The sequence below is a fragment of the Rhinichthys klamathensis genome, unplaced genomic scaffold (assembly GCF_029890125.1).
Source record: "Rhinichthys klamathensis goyatoka isolate OS25496 unplaced genomic scaffold, OSU_Roscu_1.1 h1tg000284l_1, whole genome shotgun sequence".
Taxonomy (NCBI): Eukaryota; Metazoa; Chordata; class Actinopteri; order Cypriniformes; family Leuciscidae; genus Rhinichthys; species Rhinichthys klamathensis.
The window spans coordinates 387,341-410,172 of NW_026606803.1; the positions used below are offsets into that span (position 1 = coordinate 387,341).

General features: G+C 40.1%; 1 protein-coding gene across 1 annotated transcript in view; it reads left to right on the forward strand.

Annotated features, from left to right (window-relative positions):
• Positions 1 to 985: 985 nt before the first annotated feature.
• The window catches only part of nectin4b (nectin cell adhesion molecule 4b), a 54,757-nt gene continuing 32,910 nt past the window's right edge, over positions 986 to 22,832 (forward strand). The window contains exons 1-4 of the mRNA XM_056269607.1: positions 986 to 1,268; positions 5,723 to 5,890; positions 6,889 to 7,167; positions 9,077 to 9,191. Coding sequence (XP_056125582.1) covers positions 1,001 to 1,268; positions 5,723 to 5,890; positions 6,889 to 7,167; positions 9,077 to 9,191 — 830 coding nt within the window. The 5' untranslated portion in view covers positions 986 to 1,000. The remainder of the gene's footprint in view (positions 1,269 to 5,722; positions 5,891 to 6,888; positions 7,168 to 9,076; positions 9,192 to 22,832) is intronic.

Here is a 22,832-nt window from a genome sequence, read left to right on the forward strand (position 1 = left end):
TCTGTTATAATAACTGTACAAACGTCCTCCAGCTCAAGTCTTTCTGTGTCAAATCTGAGCTGGTTTTATCAAGGAAACGAACGAATAACTTTGATATTGTCAGTAATATTTCAACTTTAATTTAATTGGTTATCTATCATCATTTTATAGAAACATCATGAGTATCAAATATGATCGTCAGGCTTTTGAGGAACTTTCATTTGTTCATCTGTCAATCATCATTGTGTTGCATTGCATTATACATTTTAAAACTACAGAGATTTGATCACAAAACTAAGCATTTAAATATATTATTGGCAGATAATTGATATTTATATGCATTTATGTAAGTATATTATACTGTTATAAAGATCTCATTGATTTATATTACAAGCATCAGAATCTCATATACAAATATCAATATCTGCCAATAATATTTCTTAGTGAGATGATATTTAAATGCTTAGTTTTATGATTTATAGACTCAAACTGAGCAAAAATATGCAATTTGGTGCAAATGCTGATATTCATATGCATTTAATGTAAATATCTGCTGTACTGTTATAACGATCTCACTGATTTATATTACAAGCATCAGAATCTCATATACATATCAGCATCTGCAGCAAATTGCATATTTTTGCTCAGTTTGAGTCTCTAATAATAAAATGTAGCTGTTGTTTCCTCCATAATCTCACTATATCAGACCTTTATGAGCCATAAAAGCCTGATAAATCAAATATGATACAACACGTTAAATGCATGCATACTGACAAATGAATTTACACCCTAACACTGATTAAACATGTCAAAAACTAACCATATGGAATGTGGTTTGAATTGATGAATTGATGGTTTTGGGCTTATTTCTGACTGTCATTGTTCGGCATGGGAACGTCCTTGTGTTTTTGTGACGTGTTTGTCGGGGCAAGAGCAATGGATCATGATAGTGCGGGTTTATTATTAACTCTCACACACTGACCTCGTCTCGAACACTGAACCCAGTCAGAGATGTTTGCAGATGTTCACACTGACTCTTTATTTCTCAGTGTGTGTTTGCAGTGATTTCACGGATCTCACACTGACTCTTTATTTCTCAGTGTGTGTTCGCAGTGAGTTCCTCGATCCGCCGGCGTCCCAGCGCTCGTTCTCCGACACACAGACTCGGCTTCCCTGTCGGTTCGAGGTGGAGGGAGACGAGAAGGTGGTGCAAGTGACCTGGTCCAGACAGAAACCCGGAGGAGAACGAGAACAGATCATTACAGGACACTTTACTGAAGGACCTAAAGGTAAAGACATGAACTAGTCGAGTGAATCCCTTAAAACACTTACACTGAAGCAACTTTTTGTAGAACAATCAACTACACTATTAATCCAAAGACCCAGATAATGTGAGTGTGTGAGTGTGTGTGAGAGAGAGAGTGTGTGAGAGAGAGAGTGTGAGAGAGAGTGTGTGAGAGAGAGTGTGTGAGAGAGAGTGTGTGAGAGAGAGTGTGTGAGAGAGAGTGTGTGAGAGAGAGTGTGTGAGAGAGAGTGTGTGAGAGAGAGTGTGTGAGAGAGAGTGTGTGAGAGAGAGTGTGTGAGAGAGAGTGTGTGAGAGAGAGTGTGTGAGAGAGAGTGTGTGAGAGAGAGTGTGTGAGAGAGAGTGTGTGAGAGAGAGTGTGTGAGAGAGAGTGTGTGAGAGAGAGTGTGTGAGAGAGAGTGTGTGAGAGAGAGTGTGTGAGAGAGAGTGTGTGAGAGAGAGTGTGTGAGAGAGAGTGTGTGAGAGAGAGTGTGTGAGAGAGAGTGTGTGAGAGAGAGTGTGTGAGAGTGTGTGTGAGAGTGTGTGTGAGAGTGTGTGTGAGAGTGTGTGTGAGAGTGTGTGTGAGAGTGTGTGTGAGAGTGTGTGTGAGAGTGTGTGTGAGAGTGTGTGTGAGAGTGTGTGTGAGAGTGTGTGTGAGAGTGTGTGTGAGAGTGTGAGTGTATGTGAGTGTGTGTGTGTGTGTGAGAGTGAGTGTGTGAGTGTGTGAGAGTGAGTGTGTGAGAGTGAGTGTGTGAGAGTGAGTGTGAGAGTGAGTGTGTGTGAGAGTGTGTGTGAGAGTGTGAGTGTATGTGAGTGTGTGAGTGTGTGAGAGTGAGTGTGTGAGAGTGAGTGTGTGAGAGTGAGTGTGTGAGAGTGAGTGTGTGAGAGTGAGTGTGTGAGAGTGAGTGTGTGAGAGTGTGTGAGAGTGTGTGAGAGTGTGTGTGAGAGTGTGTGTGAGAGTGTGTGTGAGTGTGTGTGTGAGAGTGTGTGTGAGAGTGAGTGTGTGTGAGTGAGTGTGTGAGTGAGTGTGTGAGAGTGTGAGAGTGAGTGAGTGTGTGAGAGTGAGTGAGTGTGTGAGAGTGAGTGAGTGTGTGAGAGTGAGTGAGTGTGTGAGAGTGTGTGTGAGAGTGTGTGAGAGTGTGTGAGAGTGAGTGAGTGTGTGAGAGTGAGTGAGTGTGTGAGAGTGTGTGAGAGTGTGTGAGAGTGTGTGAGAGTGTGTGAGAGTGTGTGAGAGTGTGTGAGAGTGTGTGAGAGTGTGTGTGAGTGTGTGTGAGAGAGTGTGTGAGAGAGTGTGTGAGAGAGTGTGTGAGAGAGTGTGAGAGTGTGTGAGAGTGTGTGAGAGTGTGTGAGAGTGTGTGTGAGTGTGTGTGTGAGTGTGTGTGAGAGAGTGTGTGAGAGAGTGTGTGAGAGAGTGTGTGAGAGAGTGTGTGAGAGAGTGTGTGAGAGAGTGTGTGAGAGAGTGTGAGAGTGTGTGAGAGTGTGTGAGAGTGTGTGAGAGTGTGTGAGAGTGTGTGAGAGTGTGTGAGAGTGTGTGTGAGAGAGTGTGTGAGTGTGTGTGTGTGTGTGTGAGTGTGTGTGTGTGAGAGTGTGAGAGTGTGTGAGAGTGTGTGAGAGTGTGTGTGTGAGAGTGTGTGTGAGAGTGTGTGAGAGTGTGTGAGAGTGTGTGAGAGTGTGTGAGAGTGTGTGAGAGTGTGTGAGAGTGTGTGTGAGTGTGTGAGAGTGTGTGAGAGTGTGTGAGAGTGTGTGAGAGTGTGTGAGAGTGTGTGAGAGTGTGTGAGTGTGTGTGAGAGAGTGTGTGAGTGTGTGTGTGTGAGTGTGTGTGTGTGTGTGTGTGAGAGTGTGTGAGAGTGTGTGAGAGTGTGTGAGAGTGTGTGTGTGAGAGTGTGTGTGAGAGTGTGTGAGAGTGTGTGAGAGTGTGTGAGAGTGTGTGAGAGTGTGTGAGAGTGTGTGAGAGTGTGTGAGAGTGTGTGAGAGTGTGTGAGAGTGTGCTACACTATTAAAAGTATAGCTTCCCAGTGTTTCTGCAGTGATTTCACAGAAGAGCCCCAAAGACCCAGATAATAAAAGAACCATCGGTTACACTTTATCTTAAGGTCTCGTTGTTACAGTGTAATTATATATTTAAGTACTGAGTAATATTAAGCAACTACATGTACTTACTATAGGGTTAGAGTAGGATTAGGGTTAGATTGAGGTTTATTTGCATGTAATTATTCATATTTACTGTTATTACTATGGTACATGTAAAAAGGACACTGTAAAATAGTGTTACCGAACCATTTTAATAATCTTAAGAGTGAATGTTTGAGTGAGCGAGCGTGTGTTTGCCCCATTCATAAAGACTAAACTAATTGAGTGAGTCACATTTCTGGGTCATATTTCACAATGCTAACAATCTTAATAGTCCTCATTCCTCACAACAGGCTTCAAGACAAGTCGCCTTTATTTATATAGCGCTTTTTACAATACAGATTGTATCAAAGCAGCTTCACAGTGATAACATGAAAATAATACAACAAAGTTTGTTTCTAGAAGAAAATTGCTTCACCGCCACCTTAAGTAAGGCAGATCAATAATATAGTTGAATATTAAACGTCCCCAACTAAGCAAGCCAAAAGCCAAGGCAACTTCAGTGTGTTCTCTCAGTAGAGTGTGTGACGTGGACATGCGTTCTGGTGATCCATCATTAAATCACCTCTCTTTCAAAGAAGCGAAACACACACAAGCATCATCTCCCCGCAGCAGTTCTGTCAGTGCCCGATGGAAACACTCGTGTGTGTTGTGACGTGTGTGTGTCACCTAGAGACGTTTGTCATGACGGATATTTTCAATGGTGTATTGTGTTGACTAAAGGTGCTCATTTTTGCATACAATGGCAGTGAATGATAACAGACAGTAGTCAATATAACTAATGAACTCTATTCCACGTCTTCTGAAGTCATATGATCTTTTGTGTGAAGAACAGACCCAAACGTAACATGTTATTCACTGTAAAGCTTGAGCTGAGAGAAGCAGTTGCTTTGGAACGGTGCGATTTTAGTATTTTTTTTTGTTAAATATAATACTCTGGTTTGGAAATGAAATTCGGGTGAGTTAATGTTGACAATTTTACAGGTTCTTGGGATTGAACACAGTCAAAACAACATTTATGCGGACTCCTTCAACATTTCTCACATTATCAGTTTATTGGCTATAGTTTAGAAATTGGTAATAAAACATGAGCAGAACTCAGCGATCTCAGATCAGTGGATATTTGACTGGTTTTGTCTGTCCTTCTGTTAGACTCTCACACATGAATTATGTTGAATATCAATGAATATGAATATTATCAAATGACATAAGAGCGGAACTCAATAGATTTGATTGGTTTTAATGGAGTCACATTACATTGACATTTACCAAAAGGTAATTTGTTATGACAAATAATGATAACAAAACTAATAAAAGAAGCAGAAGCAGAATTGAATAAAAAAGGCCAACATTTGTTTATTTTATATAATCTTCGGAAAGAAAAAACACAATCTTTATCCTAGACCACATTGACATTTTCATGATAGTTTTAAAGATAAGAGTGCAGATAAATGGAGTTTTGTCTCCCAAAAGAAAGAAGTGAATCTGAACTGAAACGAGTCGTCAGTAATTCAGTCCTGCGTAGGTGTGTGGCTAATTTGCATAATGCCAGTCTGTGGTCTTGATTGGCTGAGCAGCGTCTCTTAGCTCCGCCCTCAAACACTAGTGTATCTGAGACTGGGAGAGTTCGGCTTGTGTCGAGAAGACGCTGTTTTCTGAGATTGATACGCTAAAACCCACGCCATCGTCACTGTGCGTATCACTGTGATCAAGAGCTGAGAGTCAGATATGATAATGAGCGTTTGCTTTCTGACCAATCACAGCAGAGCAGCTCTCAGAGAGGCGGGGCTTAGAGAGACTGAATCTTCAAACGAAGCGTTTCAGACACTGAGAGGAAAGAGCCGATGTCGCAGTGGAGATTATGAGGACATTAGTGTTTTTTTTGGTAGCACTTTACAATAAGGTTCATTAGTTAACATTAGTTAACATGAACTAAGAATGAACAATACTACTTCAGCATTTATTAATCTTAGTAAATATTGATTTCAACATTTACTAATGTTATTTAAATCAAAGGTTGTGTTAGTTAACTTTAGTTAATGCACTGTGAACTAACATGAACAAACAATGAACAGCTGTATTTTTATTAACTAACATTATCAAAGATTAATAAATACGGTAACAAATGTATTGCTCATGGTTAGTTCATGTTATTAATACATTAAATAATGAACCTTATTGTAAAGTGTTACCGTATTTTTTAACTTGTATGCATGTGAACGTGTTGAGACTTTAAGGGCAATATAGTGATTGTTTTATGTCTTATACTGTATTTAACTGAATGTAATGTTCATGGTCTTCCTCCTGAAACGCTGCGTTTGTGTCTCCCAGCGTCTCCTGATTTCCTGAAGCGTGTTCGGTTCGAGAGCTCTGACCCGACCCTCGACTCGACGCTGGTGATCCTGAACACGAAGAAGGCGGATCAGGCCACATACACCTGCCACATCTCCACCTTTCCCTCGGGAAACTTCGAGACGCACATCAGCCTGACCGTCTGGAGTAAGAGCCCCTCTTTCCACTCTCACAAGCTCCATTTCACTTCTGTTGACAAAAAGGGAAGGTTAATCGGTTGATCTGCTGTACAATACAAAACCAACATCTTCTGAACTACCCAGTTTAAAAATAACCTTGGTTTAGGCTGTAAAAATGTGTTTTACGAATTAATCTGATCGTGGTGGTGTGAATGAACGTCCGGAACACATTAACAGTTTCTGTGTTCTGTAGAGCGGTGTCGTGTAAGTTAATAACTAATGATCTTTACAACGGAAGTGAATCAATCAAAACTAACTTTATCTGGACAATAACTTTACTCTAGAGCTGCTGTAAAGCCTAAACACTCTCTGTTACTGTAATGTCCTGTTATCACTGTAAAGCTGCTGTGAAACTCTATATCGTTAAAGCGCTGTAGAAATGAAGGAGACTTGATTAATCTGATCAACATGCGTTAATGCTACATTTTTCTATATGTCATAATCAGTTTTTAACAAACAAGTATTCATTACTTCAATGAGCTCATTGTTTCTTCCTTTAATTATAACATTGTTTAAATTAGTACATTTCTAGCTAACTGTGATTTTGTATATGTGCATTTCTGAAATGCATAACTCAGACAGTCTCCTCAGTTATTTACTTTTTATTTCAGGATTCTTTGATGAATAGAAAGTTCAAAAGAACAGCAATCTTCTAAAATAAGAAGCTTTTGTGACGTTAAAAACTACCGTTCAAAATAAACAATACTTTTATTCATCAAGGATGAATTACATTTATCAAAAGTTACAGTAAAGACATTTATAATGTTACAAAAGATTCTATTTCAAATAAATGCTGTTCTTTTGAACTTTCTATTCAGCAAAGAATCATGAAAAAACCCACTGATAATAATAATGAATGTTGTTGAGCATCAAATCCCCATATTAGGATGATTTCTGAAGGCTCGTTGATCTGACTTCATCTGTTGCTCGTTGATCTGACCTCATCTGTTGTTCCTCGTCCTCTAGTTCTGCCGATCTCGTCTCTGGATCCGGTGGTCCTGCAGGAAGGACAGTCGTTCCGCCCGGCCGCCTCGTGTCGTTCGGTCGCACACCCCGCGCCGCTGCTGTCCTGGGACACGGATGTTCCCGGGCGGGTGCAGAACCGGAGCGGGGAGGACGGGGTCGTGACCTCGCAGTTTTCCCTGCATCCGCTGCGCAGCATGAACGGCCAGAGGCTCGACTGTCTGGTGTGGCACCCGGCGCTCGACGGCCCACGCAGACTCAGCAACACACTCATCGTGCACTGTAAGTGAGAGAGTGTGTGAGAGAGTGTGCCGAAGTACTTAAAGGGGTCATATAATGCCATTTTTGTACAAGCTAGTATGATTCTTTAGGGTCTAAATTAAAAGTTTGTAATATACTTTAATTACAAGACCCAAATGCAACATGTATTAGTATTTCTTACAATACTCTCATTAGTATTGTAAGAAAACACTTATTTTACTTGGTCAAAAACAGCTCTGTTTTCAGCACGCCGTTTCAGTGCATATAGTCATGTCATGTCATATCATAGTCTATCATATCATGTCTGATAGTTCTCATCCCTTGTATGTAGAATTTAAGGTGCTGCCTTCTGGTTCTCGCTTCAGTCAGCCACTAGCCAAAACAAACAGATTTAAATTCTCCTTCGTACCCTCTGCGATCTCTCTGCTTAACTCCGTAAAGAATAGGTAATGTCTGCACATAACTTAAATGTTAAATGTTGTGGTGTTATTTTTATTTTTCATCTGTCTGACCCTGTATTTGAATTGATGTTGATGTTGTCGTGTACTGCATGTTAATTTATTTGGCTACTGCAGCAAAACTAATCGCCCCTCGGGGACAAATAAAAATAAAATAAAATAAAATATGACTTTAAATGATAATGAGCTTTGCTCACCCCGCCCCTCTGTTCTGTGTGTACACCATTTGTAACACAATAACACAATAACCATAACACGTTGTTCAGTATAAACGTGGGATTATGAATTATATTGAGAACGTCATACATAGAAAACATGCCGTAATGTACCCTGAGTGTAAACCTTAGACGCATTCATAGTGAAGGGTGCAGCTAGCGATTTGCAAAGATTAATATATTAATATAAAGTTTAATAAAACGTTACACTCACTTCAGTTATTCTGGAGGTTCAGCAGGGACACGAATATCTGCTACCGATCCTTTATTCATGAGCTGCTTCTTAGCAAATCCAGCTTTACACTGACCCTCGTTTATAAAGCAGTCTGCTGAGAAATGATTCGCGCACACATGAGAGCATTGACGTTGCTCGTGGGGAATATTCCCTTCGAAAACAAACTCAGCCACTGCGTCTTCAGCGGTTCGGATTTAGGAACATTAAAATGACTGTGTTCGTTATTACACCCAAGAACAGAACACCACAATCGCTTAGACGCCATTCTGCTCATAGACAGTGCTCCAGCATATCAACAATGACCGCGCCGGTCCGCGCAGACTATGATTGACAGCTCTCACGAGCGAGGGCGGGTCTGTGTTGAAACGCTGCTGTCAATCAACACTCGTGGGAGGGGCTTCCGAGTGTGTGACGTCACATGCTCGAACGGCTTGATTTGAGGCAGGGGAAAACATATAAGGAGATTAAAACAAAAACACTGGATGGATTTTTATCATTATATGATGGCTGTGTACAGGCACTGCCAACACACATTTCAGTACAATCAACTTGTAAAAGTGCATTTATATGACCCCTTTAAACCGTGTTTCAGACGCATATTAATGTATTACGTCTTTACAATAGCAACAATTAACTGGAGTGACTTTGGCAGAAAACATTTGTGTAAAGAAAGTGACATCCGGTAGCGAAAACTGAAGTCAAATAGAAGCAGTTTATATAACAGATACAAATCCTCATATTAGAGTGATTTCTGAAGGATCATGTGACACTGAAGACTGGAGTAATGATGCTGAAAATTCAGCTTTGATCAGAGGAATAAATTACACTTTACTGTATATTCACATAGAGAACAGCTGATTTACACTGGAGTCATATTACACTGTTTTACTGTATTTTTGATCATATAAACACAGCTGGTGAGCAGAAGAGACTTTCAGAAACATTCAGTCTTAATCATTCTATACTGTTGAGCGGTAGTGTAAAAGTAAAGTTCGGTGTGTGTGTGTGTGTGTGTGTGTCAGTTCCTCCAGACGCAGAGATTGTTGGTTCTGGCTCGTGGAGGCTGGGTCAGGTCGGGTCAGAGCTCAGGTGTGCAGTGAAGGGGAACCCGCGGCCGCAGAACATCAGCTGGAGCAGGTAAGCGTTTCACAGAGGCTGACGACGCTCGCCAGCTCAGCTCAGACTGGGGGTTGTGTTATGGGTTGTTTTGTTATGAACATCTGAAATAGATAGTAGACACACATTTAAAAATCAGAATTTCTCTCCATCCACAGTAACTCACTGAAGTAACTCACCGAATATACAGTTTTGTAAACTTGCTACTAAATGTTGAAATATCGTTTATCGCCACAAACTATAACTAGTTCTTCGTCAGAACTCAGTGTAACAGCCTCATTTGATCCAATAATTGATTTACTATTTTGCTAAGTTTACTATTTGGTATTTGGTAATTTATTTGAGTATTTAGTGTTTATTTTTTGCTATTTAGGGCCCAAGCCTTGAAAAGGCGAAGGCCCTATTGTTTTCCTAAGGATTATTTATTAGGGCCCAAGCCTTGAAAAGGCGAAGGCCCTATTGTTTTCCTTAGGATTATTATTATTATTATTATTTTTACGACTATTCGGGCACTTTTGGGGGCCTTAGCGTGCTCAAAAACTCTTGAAACTTTGCACACGGGTCAGAACCCGCGGCCATCAGGGTCGGGGTGAAGATGGTACCCGGGCGTGGCAGGGGGGCTCGACAGCGCCCCCTGGAACGCGGTCCGAAAACTGGGTCTATAAATCCAACACGCTTTCATGTAATAATATGAAACTCGGTACACATATAGATGTCATCGGGCCGAACAACTTTCAGGCTCTAAGTTTTACGGCAGCCCAACAGGAAGTCGGCTATTTAGGGTTGTTTGGAAACGCATGCTCAGGAATTTGAAACACTTCTCCTAGGGAATTCCGCCGTTCGTCTCCAAACTCGGTGTGCATGAAGTCAAGACATTGAGGATGAAAAATTACCAGGGGATTTTTGATATCTCGAACGGTGTGGCCGTGGCGAGGAAACGAATTTATGGCGAATAATGGGAACAGGAAGTGTGTTATAACTTCTTCATACATTAACTGACCTTGATGAAACTTCAGCAGTGTGTTCGCTGTAAGAGGCCGATCACATGGATGTGACTATTGTGAGTCAAAGTTATAGCGCCACCAACTGGCAGCAGGAAGTGTGTCACTTTCAAAATACTTTGAAATCACCCTCTTATTTTTACCCGATTTGCTTCAAACTTCATCTGTATAATGTAAACACACGGCAGATGTAGACCTGTGAAAGGATTGTTTAATATCTAAGATAATGTTGCCATGGCAACGCATCAAACTTTAATATTCTTTTTTGATGCTTTTGAGACTCTTAGCATGCTTGAAATTGCATGAAACTCGACAGACACATCTCATTTATTAGCTAGTAGACACGTGCAAAGTTTCAGAAACGGGCGTGGTGAGGGGCTCAGTAGCGCCACCTTTAGTCAAAAATGGGGTATTAGTTTTACCTACAGTAACAAAAATCGGTATGTATATTGTTCTCCTTGAGCCGGACAACTTTCTAATTGACAGTCATTAGCTCCGAACAACACGAAGTCAGATATTTTGGTTTGAATGTGATTTTCAGGAGAATTTTCTCCCTCCCTCTCCCTCTGTCTCTGTGTGTGGGGGGTTTGAGGAATTTGACTATTATTTTAATGGTGTTCAAGGTTTCAGGGGCTTTTGGGGCCCTTAACGTGCTTGAAAACTCTTGAAACTTTGCACACAGGTCAGAGCCCACGGCCATCAGGGCCGGGCTGAAGCTGGTACCCGGGCGTGGCAGGGGGGCTCAACAGCGCCCCCTTGAACGGGGTCCCCAAAACTTGGTCCATAGATCAAACACGCTTGCATGAATTAATATGAAACTCAGTACACATATAGATCTCATCGGGCCGAACAACTTTCCCTCGGTCAAGTTTTACGCCAGCCCAACAGGAAGTCGGCTATTATGGGTTGTTTGGAGAACGCTTGCTCTGGAATTTGAAGTACTTCTCCTAGAGATTGCATCCGTTTACCGCCAAACTCGGTCAGCTTGAGGTCAACACATTGAAGATGCTAAATTGCAGACGGATTTTTGATATCTCGAACGGTTTGGCCGTGGCGAGGAAACGAATTTATGGCGAGAAAAGAGAAACACGAAGTGTTATAACTTCTGCATACATTAGCTGATCTTGATGAAACTTCAGCAGTGTGTTCGTGGTAAGAGGTCGATCAGATAGATGTAACTATTGTGAGTCAACGTTATGGCGCCACCAACTGGCAGCAGGAAGTGTGTCACTTTCTAAATGCTTTTGACAAAAGTGGGGGGGTTAGTTTTATCTACAGTAACAAAACTCGATATGTATATTGTACTCTTCGAGCCGGACAACTTTCTAATTGACAGTCATTAGCTCGGATCAACAGGAAGTCAGATATTTTGGTCTGAATGTGGATTTTTGGCAAAATCAGCCTCTGATTTTTTTACCCACTCCTCTTAAGTGGTTTATTTAATTCCCAACAAACTTTTTCAACATGATGAAAATACATTAAAGAAGCTAAATTGTGAATGGCTATTGAATATCTCAAATTGTTTTGCTATGGCGAGGGATTAAAGTCATGTCAAAAAAGTAAACACTAAAAGCCTCATATCTTCTATAAAATTAATCAGTCCCTCCAGAAAAACGCGATTATGCGATCGCTGAATTCAATGCAAAATCAGCCAAAGTCCGCATATTTATGCGAGGGTCGCATTTTTTCAAATACTCCGCAATTTCGCCGCATAAATTGCTGATTTCCGCGCAAAATATGCGGGGCTTGCATGATTTCATAATCCCCGCATTTTCGTCGCAAAAAAGTCACATATATCTTAGCAGAAAGTTGGAAAATGTTGCGTTTGCTTCACACAAGAGCAGCCACTTCCCCCTGTCTGTTGCCATGGGAACGTTATGAAGTGACGTAATTACGCGACGTGAACATCATTGAAAAGCTGTAAAACAGGAGCACACTTTATTTTAAAATATTTTATTTATTCATTTTTACTGAAGTTGTAGCATATTCCTCTAGTAAAGCTACAGAACTTGTTTGACTCATCAATGTTTTGTAAGTTTGATGTTTGAGGAAAAATAGGGATAGCTCACAGCTGAAGTTATTGCAGAGGCCAGACAGACTCACGGAGGCGATTGGCATCTCACAACTCGCACTTTATTCCCAAATCGAACTCGTAACTGTCTGTCACACGTTCTACCGTCCACATCGTTACTTAATAAACAAAATAAGATAAAAGAAGTAGCATCAAACAGAAATTACCCGCACACATGGGGTGTTCGAGGCGCATGGCACATACAATATAATACTGCAGACAGTTAGACAGGGAGCGCGCAACTCTTAAAGGGGCCACACCTTATTTCCACTCGATACAGTCTGAAATAAAACAAGATGAGAAATTAAATATTTCCAGAACTTTCTGTGATGTAGTATGCTTGCTTATCAAAGGAAGTAATAAGAACGGACTCTTTACATTAAGGTAGTAGCCTAGTGAGAACAGGGTGTTGGGGAGATCACTTTTTTTCCCTCTTTTTCATCAAACCGCAGTTTTTGCAAGTTCCCGCAATTTTTGCAAGTTCCCGCAATTTTTGCAAGTTCCCGCAATTTTTGCAAGTTCCCGCAATTTTATCGCAAAAAATTGCATAAATATCCCGCATATTCCATCACATTTTTAAAGAAAACGGGCCGCGTAATCAAGGATTTTTGCCCGCAACAATCACAAAAAAACTCGGCGTTTTTCTGGAAGGACTGATTAATTATACACCATTTATTTCTAGATAAAATTATACAAATATCAGAACTAAACCCATTTTATTCTTGTTTTCAATTTAAGAATAATGTACAAGTTTAAAAACAGCCAGAATGCGATATTCAGTTAAAAAATAAATACATCAAGTAAAACATAGGGCTATACTGCCCTCTTGTGTCCAAAATGATATCAACTCAGTACATAAAACACTTTGCAGTTTGAATGATCTTCTTGAATAAAATGACGGAGTAGCCAATGTTTCCACTGTTCGATCGCGGACGTCCACACGGACATTGATAATGGTGGCGCGTGCAGAGCGCTCGAGGGAATTCCTATGGAAGTAGCAATGAACTAAAAAACGTTCACTCTGTTCTGCTCGCTCATCGTCGTGGACGCGCAGCGTTATGAATGCCCGTGTGATACAGCATAACACAGCAGAGAGAGACACTCACTCTCAACTCGTGATTAATGAAATTTGACTCCGGTTGCTGATCTTTGCTGCAACTTTCGTTCAGCTCACAATTTAGTAAGCAAACACGTTCAGGTTTTAATTGTAGTGACTAAATGATTTTATTAAACACACACACACACACACACACACAAACACAGACATCAAATTGACGGTGGGGGGCAATGGTATATTTAAATCTGCATATTGTAATATATGCAGGGCACCCCAGTCCAGTCTTATTAAATGTATGCTTCATCTTTCATTTTTAATTTGTAAATTTGATCAATAAATTCAATTATTTAGAATAATAAGACACTATATGGCTTTTACCCTAGTTAGGGCTGATCAAATTAAATCGTTTACACTGAAAAATAACAATGCATTAAATAATGTTATGAGATTGTTTTAAATATAAGTCAATTAAAAATCTTTGGAAAGAATGATACTTTTAAACATAACACTAAACCGTCATTAGGTGTCGCCAGGCGACCGTCTTAATGAGCGAGTCATTGATTAATTCGTTCAAACAATTCGTTCGAACGGCTGAGTCATTCATGAATGAGACAGATTATGGTTTGTTCATTGAATCTTTGAGTCAACCGATTCGTTCAAAATGCTGAATCATTCAGTAATGAGAAAACACGTTGCTGTGAGATGCTCGATGGTTCTGCTGTGATCTTTATTTAACTATTTTCGCTGCTAAAACTGAAAAAAAGTCAATATTGCATCTAAAATGTAAGTGACTTGACGTATGTGTGTGTGTGTGTGTGAGAGAGATTGTGTCTGTTACAGTGACAAGAGTTTAACCCTTTAAGGCCTTGTCTTTTTGGATATATATCTTTTTTTTATTACAAAATGTGCATACAACCCATATATTTTAAATGTATTGTTTGCTTTAACTTAAATTAAGATTGTACGCTTGGTAATTGAACCTAAATAAATTTAAAATTAATGTGCTATATTTCAGATCAATATAGCCTATTTGTTTTCCTTCATTTTAATCAACACTAACTTTATTCTCATCTGAATTATAAATAACTTATTTCTGTATAAAATAAAAAATCCCGAATAATCCAGACCAACCAGAGTGCACTATTTCTACAACATCATCAGTGCTGAAGCGGAACTACCAGAGCCGTTCGGCAGATAGCGAGCAGATATTTTGATATTTTGTGTCACGCTGTGCACAATAACCCTAAAGGCACCAGGGTGGCGGTGCCACCGGCTTTTTATATATATATATATATATATATATATATATAAATATAGCTGCGAGCAGCGATGAAGGGCCAAAGCCAGCGGCACCGCCACCCCGGTGCCTTTAGGTAACTAAAGGCACCGGGGTTGCGGTGGCACCGGCTTGGGCCCGTAATCGCTGCTCGCAGCTATATTTATATATATATATATATATATATATATATATTTAGGGCCCAAGCCCAAAGGGCGAAGGCCCTATTGTTTTCCTTAGGATTATTTTTAGGGCCCAAGCCTTGAAAAGGCGAAGGCCCTATTGTTTTCCTTAGGATTATTAGGGCCCAAGCCTTGAAAAGGCGAAGGCCCTATTGTTTTCCTTAGGATTATTATTATTATTATTATTATTATTTTATCGACTATTCGGGCACTTTTGGGGCTCTTAACGTGCACGAAAACTCTTGAAACTTTGCACACTGGTCAGAACCCGCGGCCATCAGGGCCGGGCTGAAGCTGGTACCCGGGCGTGGCAGGGGGGCTCGACAGCGCCCCCTGGAACGGGGTCCGAAAACTTGGTCCATAAATCAAACACGCTTCCATGTAATAATATGAATCTCGGTACACATATAGATCTCATCGGTTCATATATCCTTTGTACTTTTACTTTTTACCCCAGCCCAACAGGAAGTCGGCTATTATGGTTTGTTTGGAAGCGTATGCCCCTGGAATTCGATATACTCCTCCTAGAGAATTCAACCAATCGCAAGGAAACTCGGTCAGCATGATGTCAAGACATTGAGGATGAAAAATTGCCAGGGGATTTTTCATATCTCGAACGGTTTGGCCGTGGCGAGGAAACAAATTTATGGCGAATAATGGAAACAGGAAGTGTGTTATAACTTCTGCATACATTAACTGATCTTGATGAAACTTCAACAGTATGTTCGCTGTAAGAGGCCGATCACATGGATGTGACTATTGTGAGTCAAAGTTATAGCGCCACCAACTGGCAGCAGGAAGTGTGTCACTTTCTAAATGCTTTTGACAAAAGTGGGGGGGTTAGTTTTATCTACAGTTACAAAACACAGCGTGTATATTCTTCTCCTCAAGCCAAACAACTTTCTAATTTAAAGTAATTAGCTCCGACCCTCAGAAAGTCAGATATTGTGGTTTGAATAGGGTCATTTTCCTCCCTCTCTCTCTGAGCCAATATGGCAAGCCGCTTTAACATTTAATCATTTTAACCTACTAGTCTCTATTTTCATGCTACTAGTACTTATTTTTAGATACTAGTATCTATTCCATTAAGTACTGGTACTTATTCATTAGCGACTAGTGCTTATTCTTTAGTACTAGTGCCTATTCTTTAGATACTAGTGCTTATTCTTTAGATATTCTTTTGAATACGTATTAGTAGCTAATGAATAAGTACTGGTATCTATTTAATAGGTACTAGTATCTAATGACTTAGTACTAGTATTTATTGAATAAATACTAGTATCTATTAATAGGTACTAGTATCTAAAAGGTCATTTTCTCTTTCTCTCTCTCTGAGCCAATATGGCAAGCCGTTTTAACATTTAATCATTTTAACCTACTTGTCTCTATTTTCATGCTACTAGTACTTATTTTTTAGATACTAGTATCTATTCCATTAAGTACTAGTACTTATTCATTAGCGACTAGTGCTTATTCTGTTTAGAATATTCAAAGTGCTTATTCAATTTTTTTGCTTATTTATATTTTCAGAGCAGAAAATCCGATTTTTCTGCTTATTCAATATTGCATCTAAAAATGTAAGTGACTTGACGTGTGTGTGTGTGTGTGTGTGTGTGTGAGAGAGAGAGATGTGTCTGTTACAGTGACAAGAGTTTAACCCTTTAAGGCCTTGTCTTTTTGGATATATATTTTTTTTATTAAAAAAAATGTGCATACAACCCATATATTTTAAATGTATTGTTTGCTTTAAATTAAATTAAGATTGTATGTTTGGTAATTGAACCTAAATAAATTTTAAATTAATGTGCTATATTTCAGATCAATATATTTGTTTTCCTTCATTTTAATCAACACTAACTTTATTCTCATCTGAATTATAAAGAATTTATTTCTGTATAAAATAAAAAATCCCGAATAATCCAGACCAACCAGAGCGCACTATTTCTACAACATCATCAGTGCTGAAGCGAAACTACCAGAGCCGTTCGGCAGATAGCAAGCAGATATTTTGTGTCACGTCGTGCACAATAACCCTAAAGGCACCAGGGTGGCGGTGCCACCGGCTTTATATATATATATATATATATAAAAATATATATATATATATATATATATATATATATATATATATATATATATATATATATATATAAATATAGCTGCGAGCAGCGATGAAGGGCCCAAGCCGGCGGCACCGCCACCCTGGTGCCTTTAGGTAACTAAAGGCACCGGGGTTGCGGTGCCACCGGCTTGGGCCCGTAATCGCTGCTCGCAGCTATATTTTTTTTTTTTTTTCTCCTCTTTTATTTTTCTTACGACTATTCGGGCACTTTTGGGGCTCTTAACGTGCACGAAAACTCTTGAAACTTTGCACGCGGGTCAGAACCCGCGGCCATCAGGGTCGGGGTGAAGATGGTACCCGGGCGTGGCAGGGGGGCTCGACAGCGCCCCCTGGAACGGGGTCCGAAAACTTGGTCCATAAATCAAACACGCTTGTATGTAAGAATATGAAACTCGGTACACATATAGATCTCATCGGTTCATATATACTTCATGCTCTTACTTTTTACCCCAGCCCAACAGGAAGTCGGCTATTTAGGGTTGTTTGTAAAACGCATGCAATGGAATTTAAAGTACTTCTCCTAGAGAATTCAAAGAAATGCCACGAAACTCGGTCAGCATGAAGTCAAGACATTGAGGATGAAAAATTGCGAGGGGATTTTTGATATCTCGAACGGTTCGGCCGTGGCGAGGAAACGAAATTATGGCGAGAAACGTGAAACAGGAAGTGTGTTATAACTTCAGCATACATTAACTGATCTTGATGAAACTTCAACAGTGTGTTCGCTGTAAGAGGCCGATCACATGGATGTGACTATTGTGAGTCAAAGTTATAGCGCCACCAACTGGCAGCAGGAAGTGTGTCACTTTCAAAATGCTTCGAAATCACCCTCTTATTTTAACCCAATTTGCTTCAAACTTCATCTGTATAATGTAAACATACGCCAGATGTAGACCTGTGAATGGATTCTTGATATCTTTGATTCTGTTGCCGTGGCAACACATCAAACTTTAAAATTCTTTTTTGATGCTTTTGAGACTCTTAGCATGCTTGAAATTGCATGAAACTCGACAGACATGTCACATATATTAGCCAGTAGACATGTACAAAGTTTCAGAAACGGGCGTGGTGCAGGGACTCAGTAGCGCCACCTTTTGACAAAAGTGAGAGGGTTAGTTTCATAGTTTTACCTGCAATCTTAAAACTCGGTAGGCATATTGTTCAGATCAAGCCGGACAACTTTCTAATTTACAGATTTTGGTTCCGAACAACAGGAAGTCAGATATTTTGGTTTGAATGGGATGTTTTGGAGTAATCTCTGTCCCTCTCTCCCTCTCTCTGCATACCTCTGTGTCTGTGGGGGGAGGGGGATGTGTCTGTTTGAGTGACAAAGCTTTTAATTATTGTTGATCAAGGTTTCGGGGGCTTTTGGGGCCCTTAACATCCTCTAAAACTCTTGAAACTTTGCACACGGGTCAGAACCCGTGGCCATCAGGGCCGGACTGAAGCTGGTACCCGGGCGTGGCAGGGCGGACCGACAGCGCCCCCTGGACTGGGATTCGAACACTTGTCCATAAATCAAAGACACTTGCATGTAATAATATGAAACTCAGTACACTTATAGATCTCATTGGGTTGAACAACTTTCGTGCTCTAAGTTTTACGACATCCCAACAGGAAGCCGGCTATCATGGTTTGTTTGGAAACGCATACCCCTGAAATTCTATTTAATTCTCCTTGGGAATTGATCGGATTTCAAGCAAACTCGGTCAGCATGACGTCAAGACATTGATGATGCTAAATTCCGGAGGAATTTTTGATATCTCGAACGGTTTGGCCGTGGTGAGGAAATTAATTTTATGACTAAAAAAGGACACATAAAGTGTGTTATAACTTTGCTCGTTTTACCTACAGTTACAAAACTTGCCACGCATATTGTTCTCATCAAGCCAATCGACTTTCTAATTTAAAGTCATTAGCTCAGAGCAACAGAAAGTCAGATATTGTAGTTTGAATAGATTTCTTGTCCCCCTGCCATTCTGTTTGTGTGTGTCTGTGTGGGGAGGGGGGGGGGGCTCTTTGAGTGATAGTTTAGTTTAAACACCAACTCATACATAGGGCTATACTGCCCTCTTGTGTTCAAAATTATATACATATTTAGTATGTGACTGAGGATCGAGAGCTTTTAAATACGGACGTCCACATTGATAATGGTGGCGCTTGCAGAGCGGTCGAATGAATAAATTAACTAAACGTTCGCTCAGCTCTGCTCGCTCGTCGCCATGGACGCGCACCGTTATGAATGCCAGTGCAGCCGCATACTTTTTAGTGTCACTTTAAAATTAGTGCAATATTGGAGGCCGATTGCTTGAATTGTGAGTTCAATAGTCTATTATTTTTCACGGAAAACACAACAACAAAAGAGTACAATGACAGATTCGCTTAAATAGGCGCTTTTACATAAAATAGCCTATTCCGTCATCATCTTTTCAGTCAGCTCTTCACTCTCGTGATTAATGAAATTTGACTCCTGTTGCTGATATTTGCTGCAACTTTCGTTCAGCTCACAATTTAGTAAGCAAACACGTTTCAAATGTGTTTTTATTTTATTTTTGCGTATATATATGTGTGTGTATAATATATATATATATAGGCCCTATATACATATATATATATATATATATATATATATATAGCTTATGTTTCAAATATGAGTTAATTAACAATCGTTTGAAAGAATGATACTTTTAAACATATCACTAAACCGTCATTAGGTGTCGCCAGGCGACCGTCTTAATGAGCGAGTCATTGATTCATTTGTTCGAACGATTCGTTCGAACGGCTGAGTCATTCATGAATGAGACAGATTATGGATTGGTCATTGAATCTTTCAGTCAACCGATTCGTTCAAAATGCTGAATCATTCAGTAATGAGAAAACACGTTGCTGTGAGATGCGCAATGGTTCTGCTGTGATCTTTGTTTAACTAGTTTCACTGCTGAAACAGAAAAAAGTCAATATTGCATATAAAATGTAAGTGATTTGACGTGTGTGTGAGAGAGATTGTGTCTGTTACAGTGACAAGAGTTTAACCCTTGTTAAACTTTAGACCTTGTCTTTTTGGATATATATCTTTTTATATTAAAAAATAGTCATACAACCCATATATTTTAAATGTATTGTTTGCTTTAAATTACATTAAGATTGTATGTTTGGTAATCGAACCTAAATGAATTTTACATGAATGTGCTATATTTCAGATCATATATTTGTTTTCCTTAAAATTTGAACTAACACTAACTTTATTCTCATCTGAATGATAGATTATTTATTTCTGTATAAAATAAAAACACCTTTGATTTTTCTTTTTTAATCAATGTAGAATGTGTAACTGAAAAAATAAACAGATTAGGGCTATGTTTGATGACAAGAAATGAAAACCAATGCGATATGATGAATGTCCAAAAGATGGCTCCCACAGACTGTTTTTAAATAGGATTGTTTGATATTTTTTGCTTTTAAACTGTGTGTGTGTGTGTGTGTGTGTGTGTGTGTGTGTGTGTGTGTGTGTGTGTGTGTGTGTGTGTGTGTGTGTGTAAGAGATTTTGGTTGGGTGACAGTTGTAGTTTACAGTTTGACAAGAGTTTATAGTTTGACAAAAGCACAATGTTGTGTTTTATTGCGAGTGTACACAAATATAAGTAAACACTTTGCAGTTTGAATAATGTCCTGTATGAACAAAAGGACGGAGTATGTCTTTATGTCTACATTGTTCAATTACGCCACACACACACACACACACACACACTCAAACACTATTTTTCTAATCAGATCAGGCAAGTAATATTCTGTCTTGTCTCTTAAAAAAACAATATATATATATATTTATGTATATATATATATATATATATGTGTGTGTGTGTGTGTGTGTATATATATATATATAAATATAGCTGCGAGCAGCGATGAAAGGGCCAAAGCCGGCGGCACCGCCACCCCGGTTATAGCGCCACCAACTGGCAGCAGGAAGTCTGTCACTTTCAAAAAGCTTTGAAATCACCTGATTGCTTCAAACTTCACTACTATGATGTAAACACACGGCAGATGTAGACCTGGATGTAGACCTGACCTTTCAGAAGGTTGCTCTCGCATACTTTGTGGTTGACATGTGCCCTCAATGCACACTTTTGCAGAGCCCACACTGATACAAGCTCTACAGCACACTTCTTTTCGACAGTCAAAGCAGGGTTACGTTTTTGCACGTCGTGCACAATAACCCTAAAGGCACCAGGGTGGCGGTGCCACCGGCTTTATATATATATATATATATATATATATATATAAATAAATATAGCTGCGAGCAGCGATGAAGGGCCAAAGCCGGTGGTACCGCCACCCCGGTGCCTTTAGGTAACTAAAGGCACCGGGGTTGCGGTGCCACCGGCTTGGGCCCGTAATCGCTGCTCGCAGCTATATTTTTTTTTTTTTTTTTTCTCTTTTTTTTTTCTTACGACTATTCGGGCACTTTTGGGGCTCTTAACGTGCACGAAAACTCTTGAAACTTTGCACGCGGGTCAGAACCCGCGGCCATCAGGGTCGGGGTGAAGATGGTACCCGGGCGTGGCAGGGGGGCTCGACAGCGCCCCCTGGAACGGGGTCCGAAAACTTGGTCCATAAATCAAACACGCTTGTATGTAAGAATATGAAACTCGGTACACATATAGATCTCATCGGTTCATATATACTTCATGCTCTTACTTTTTACCCCAGCCCAACAGGAAGTCGGCTATTTAGGGTTGTTTGTAAAACGCATGCAATGGAATTTAAAGTACTTCTCCTAGAGAATTCAAAGAAATGCCTCGAAACTCGGTCAGCATGAAGTCAAGACATTGAGGATGAAAAATTGCGAGGGGATTTTTGATATCTCGAACGGTTTGGCCGTGGCGGGGAAACGAAATTATGGCGAGAAACGTGAAACAGGAAGTGTGTTATAACTTCTGCATACATTAACTGATCTTGATGAAACTTCACCAGTGTGTTCGCTGTAAGAGGCCGATCACATGGATGTGACTATTGTGAGTCAAAGTTATAGCGCCACCAACTGGCAGCAGGAAGTGTGTCACTTTCAAAATGCTTCGAAATCACCCTCTTATTTTAACCCAATTTGCTTCAAACTTCATCTGTATAATGTAAACATACGCCAGATGTAGACCTGTGAATGGATTCTTGATATCTTTGATACTGTTGCCGTGGCAACACATCAAACTTTAAAATTCTTTTTTGATGCTTTTGAGACTCTTAGCATGCTTGAAATTGCATGAAACTCGACAGACATGTCACATATATTAGCCAGTAGACATGTGCAAAGTTTCAGGAACGGGCGTGGTGCAGGGTCTCAGTAGCGCCACCTTTTGACAAAAGTGAGAGGGTTAGTTTCATAGTTTTACCTGCAATCTTAAAACTCGGTAGGCATATTGTTCAGATCAAGCCGGACAACTTTCTAATTTACAGTTTTTGGTTCCGAACAACAGGAAGTCAGATATTTTGGTTTGAATGGGATGTTTTGGAGTAATCTCTGTCCCTCTCTCCCTCTCTCTGCATACCTCTGTGTCTGTGGGGGGAGGGGGATGTGTCTGTTTGAGTGACAAAGCTTTTAATTATTGTTGATCAAGGTTTCGGGGGCTTTTGGGGCCCTTAACATCCTCTAAAACTCTTGAAACTTTGCACACGGGTCAGAACCCGTGGCCATCAGGGCCGGACTGAAGCTGGTACCCGGGCGTGGCAGGGCGGACCGACAGCGCCCCCTGGACTGGGATTCGAACACTTGTCCATAAATCAAAGACACTTGCATGTAATAATATGAAACTGTGTACACTTATAGATCTCATTGGGTTAAACAACTTTCGTGCTCTAAGTTTTACGACATCCCAACAGGAAGCCGGCTATCATGGTTTGTTTGGAAACGCATACCCCTGAAATTCTATTTAATTCTCCTTGGGAATTGATCGGATTT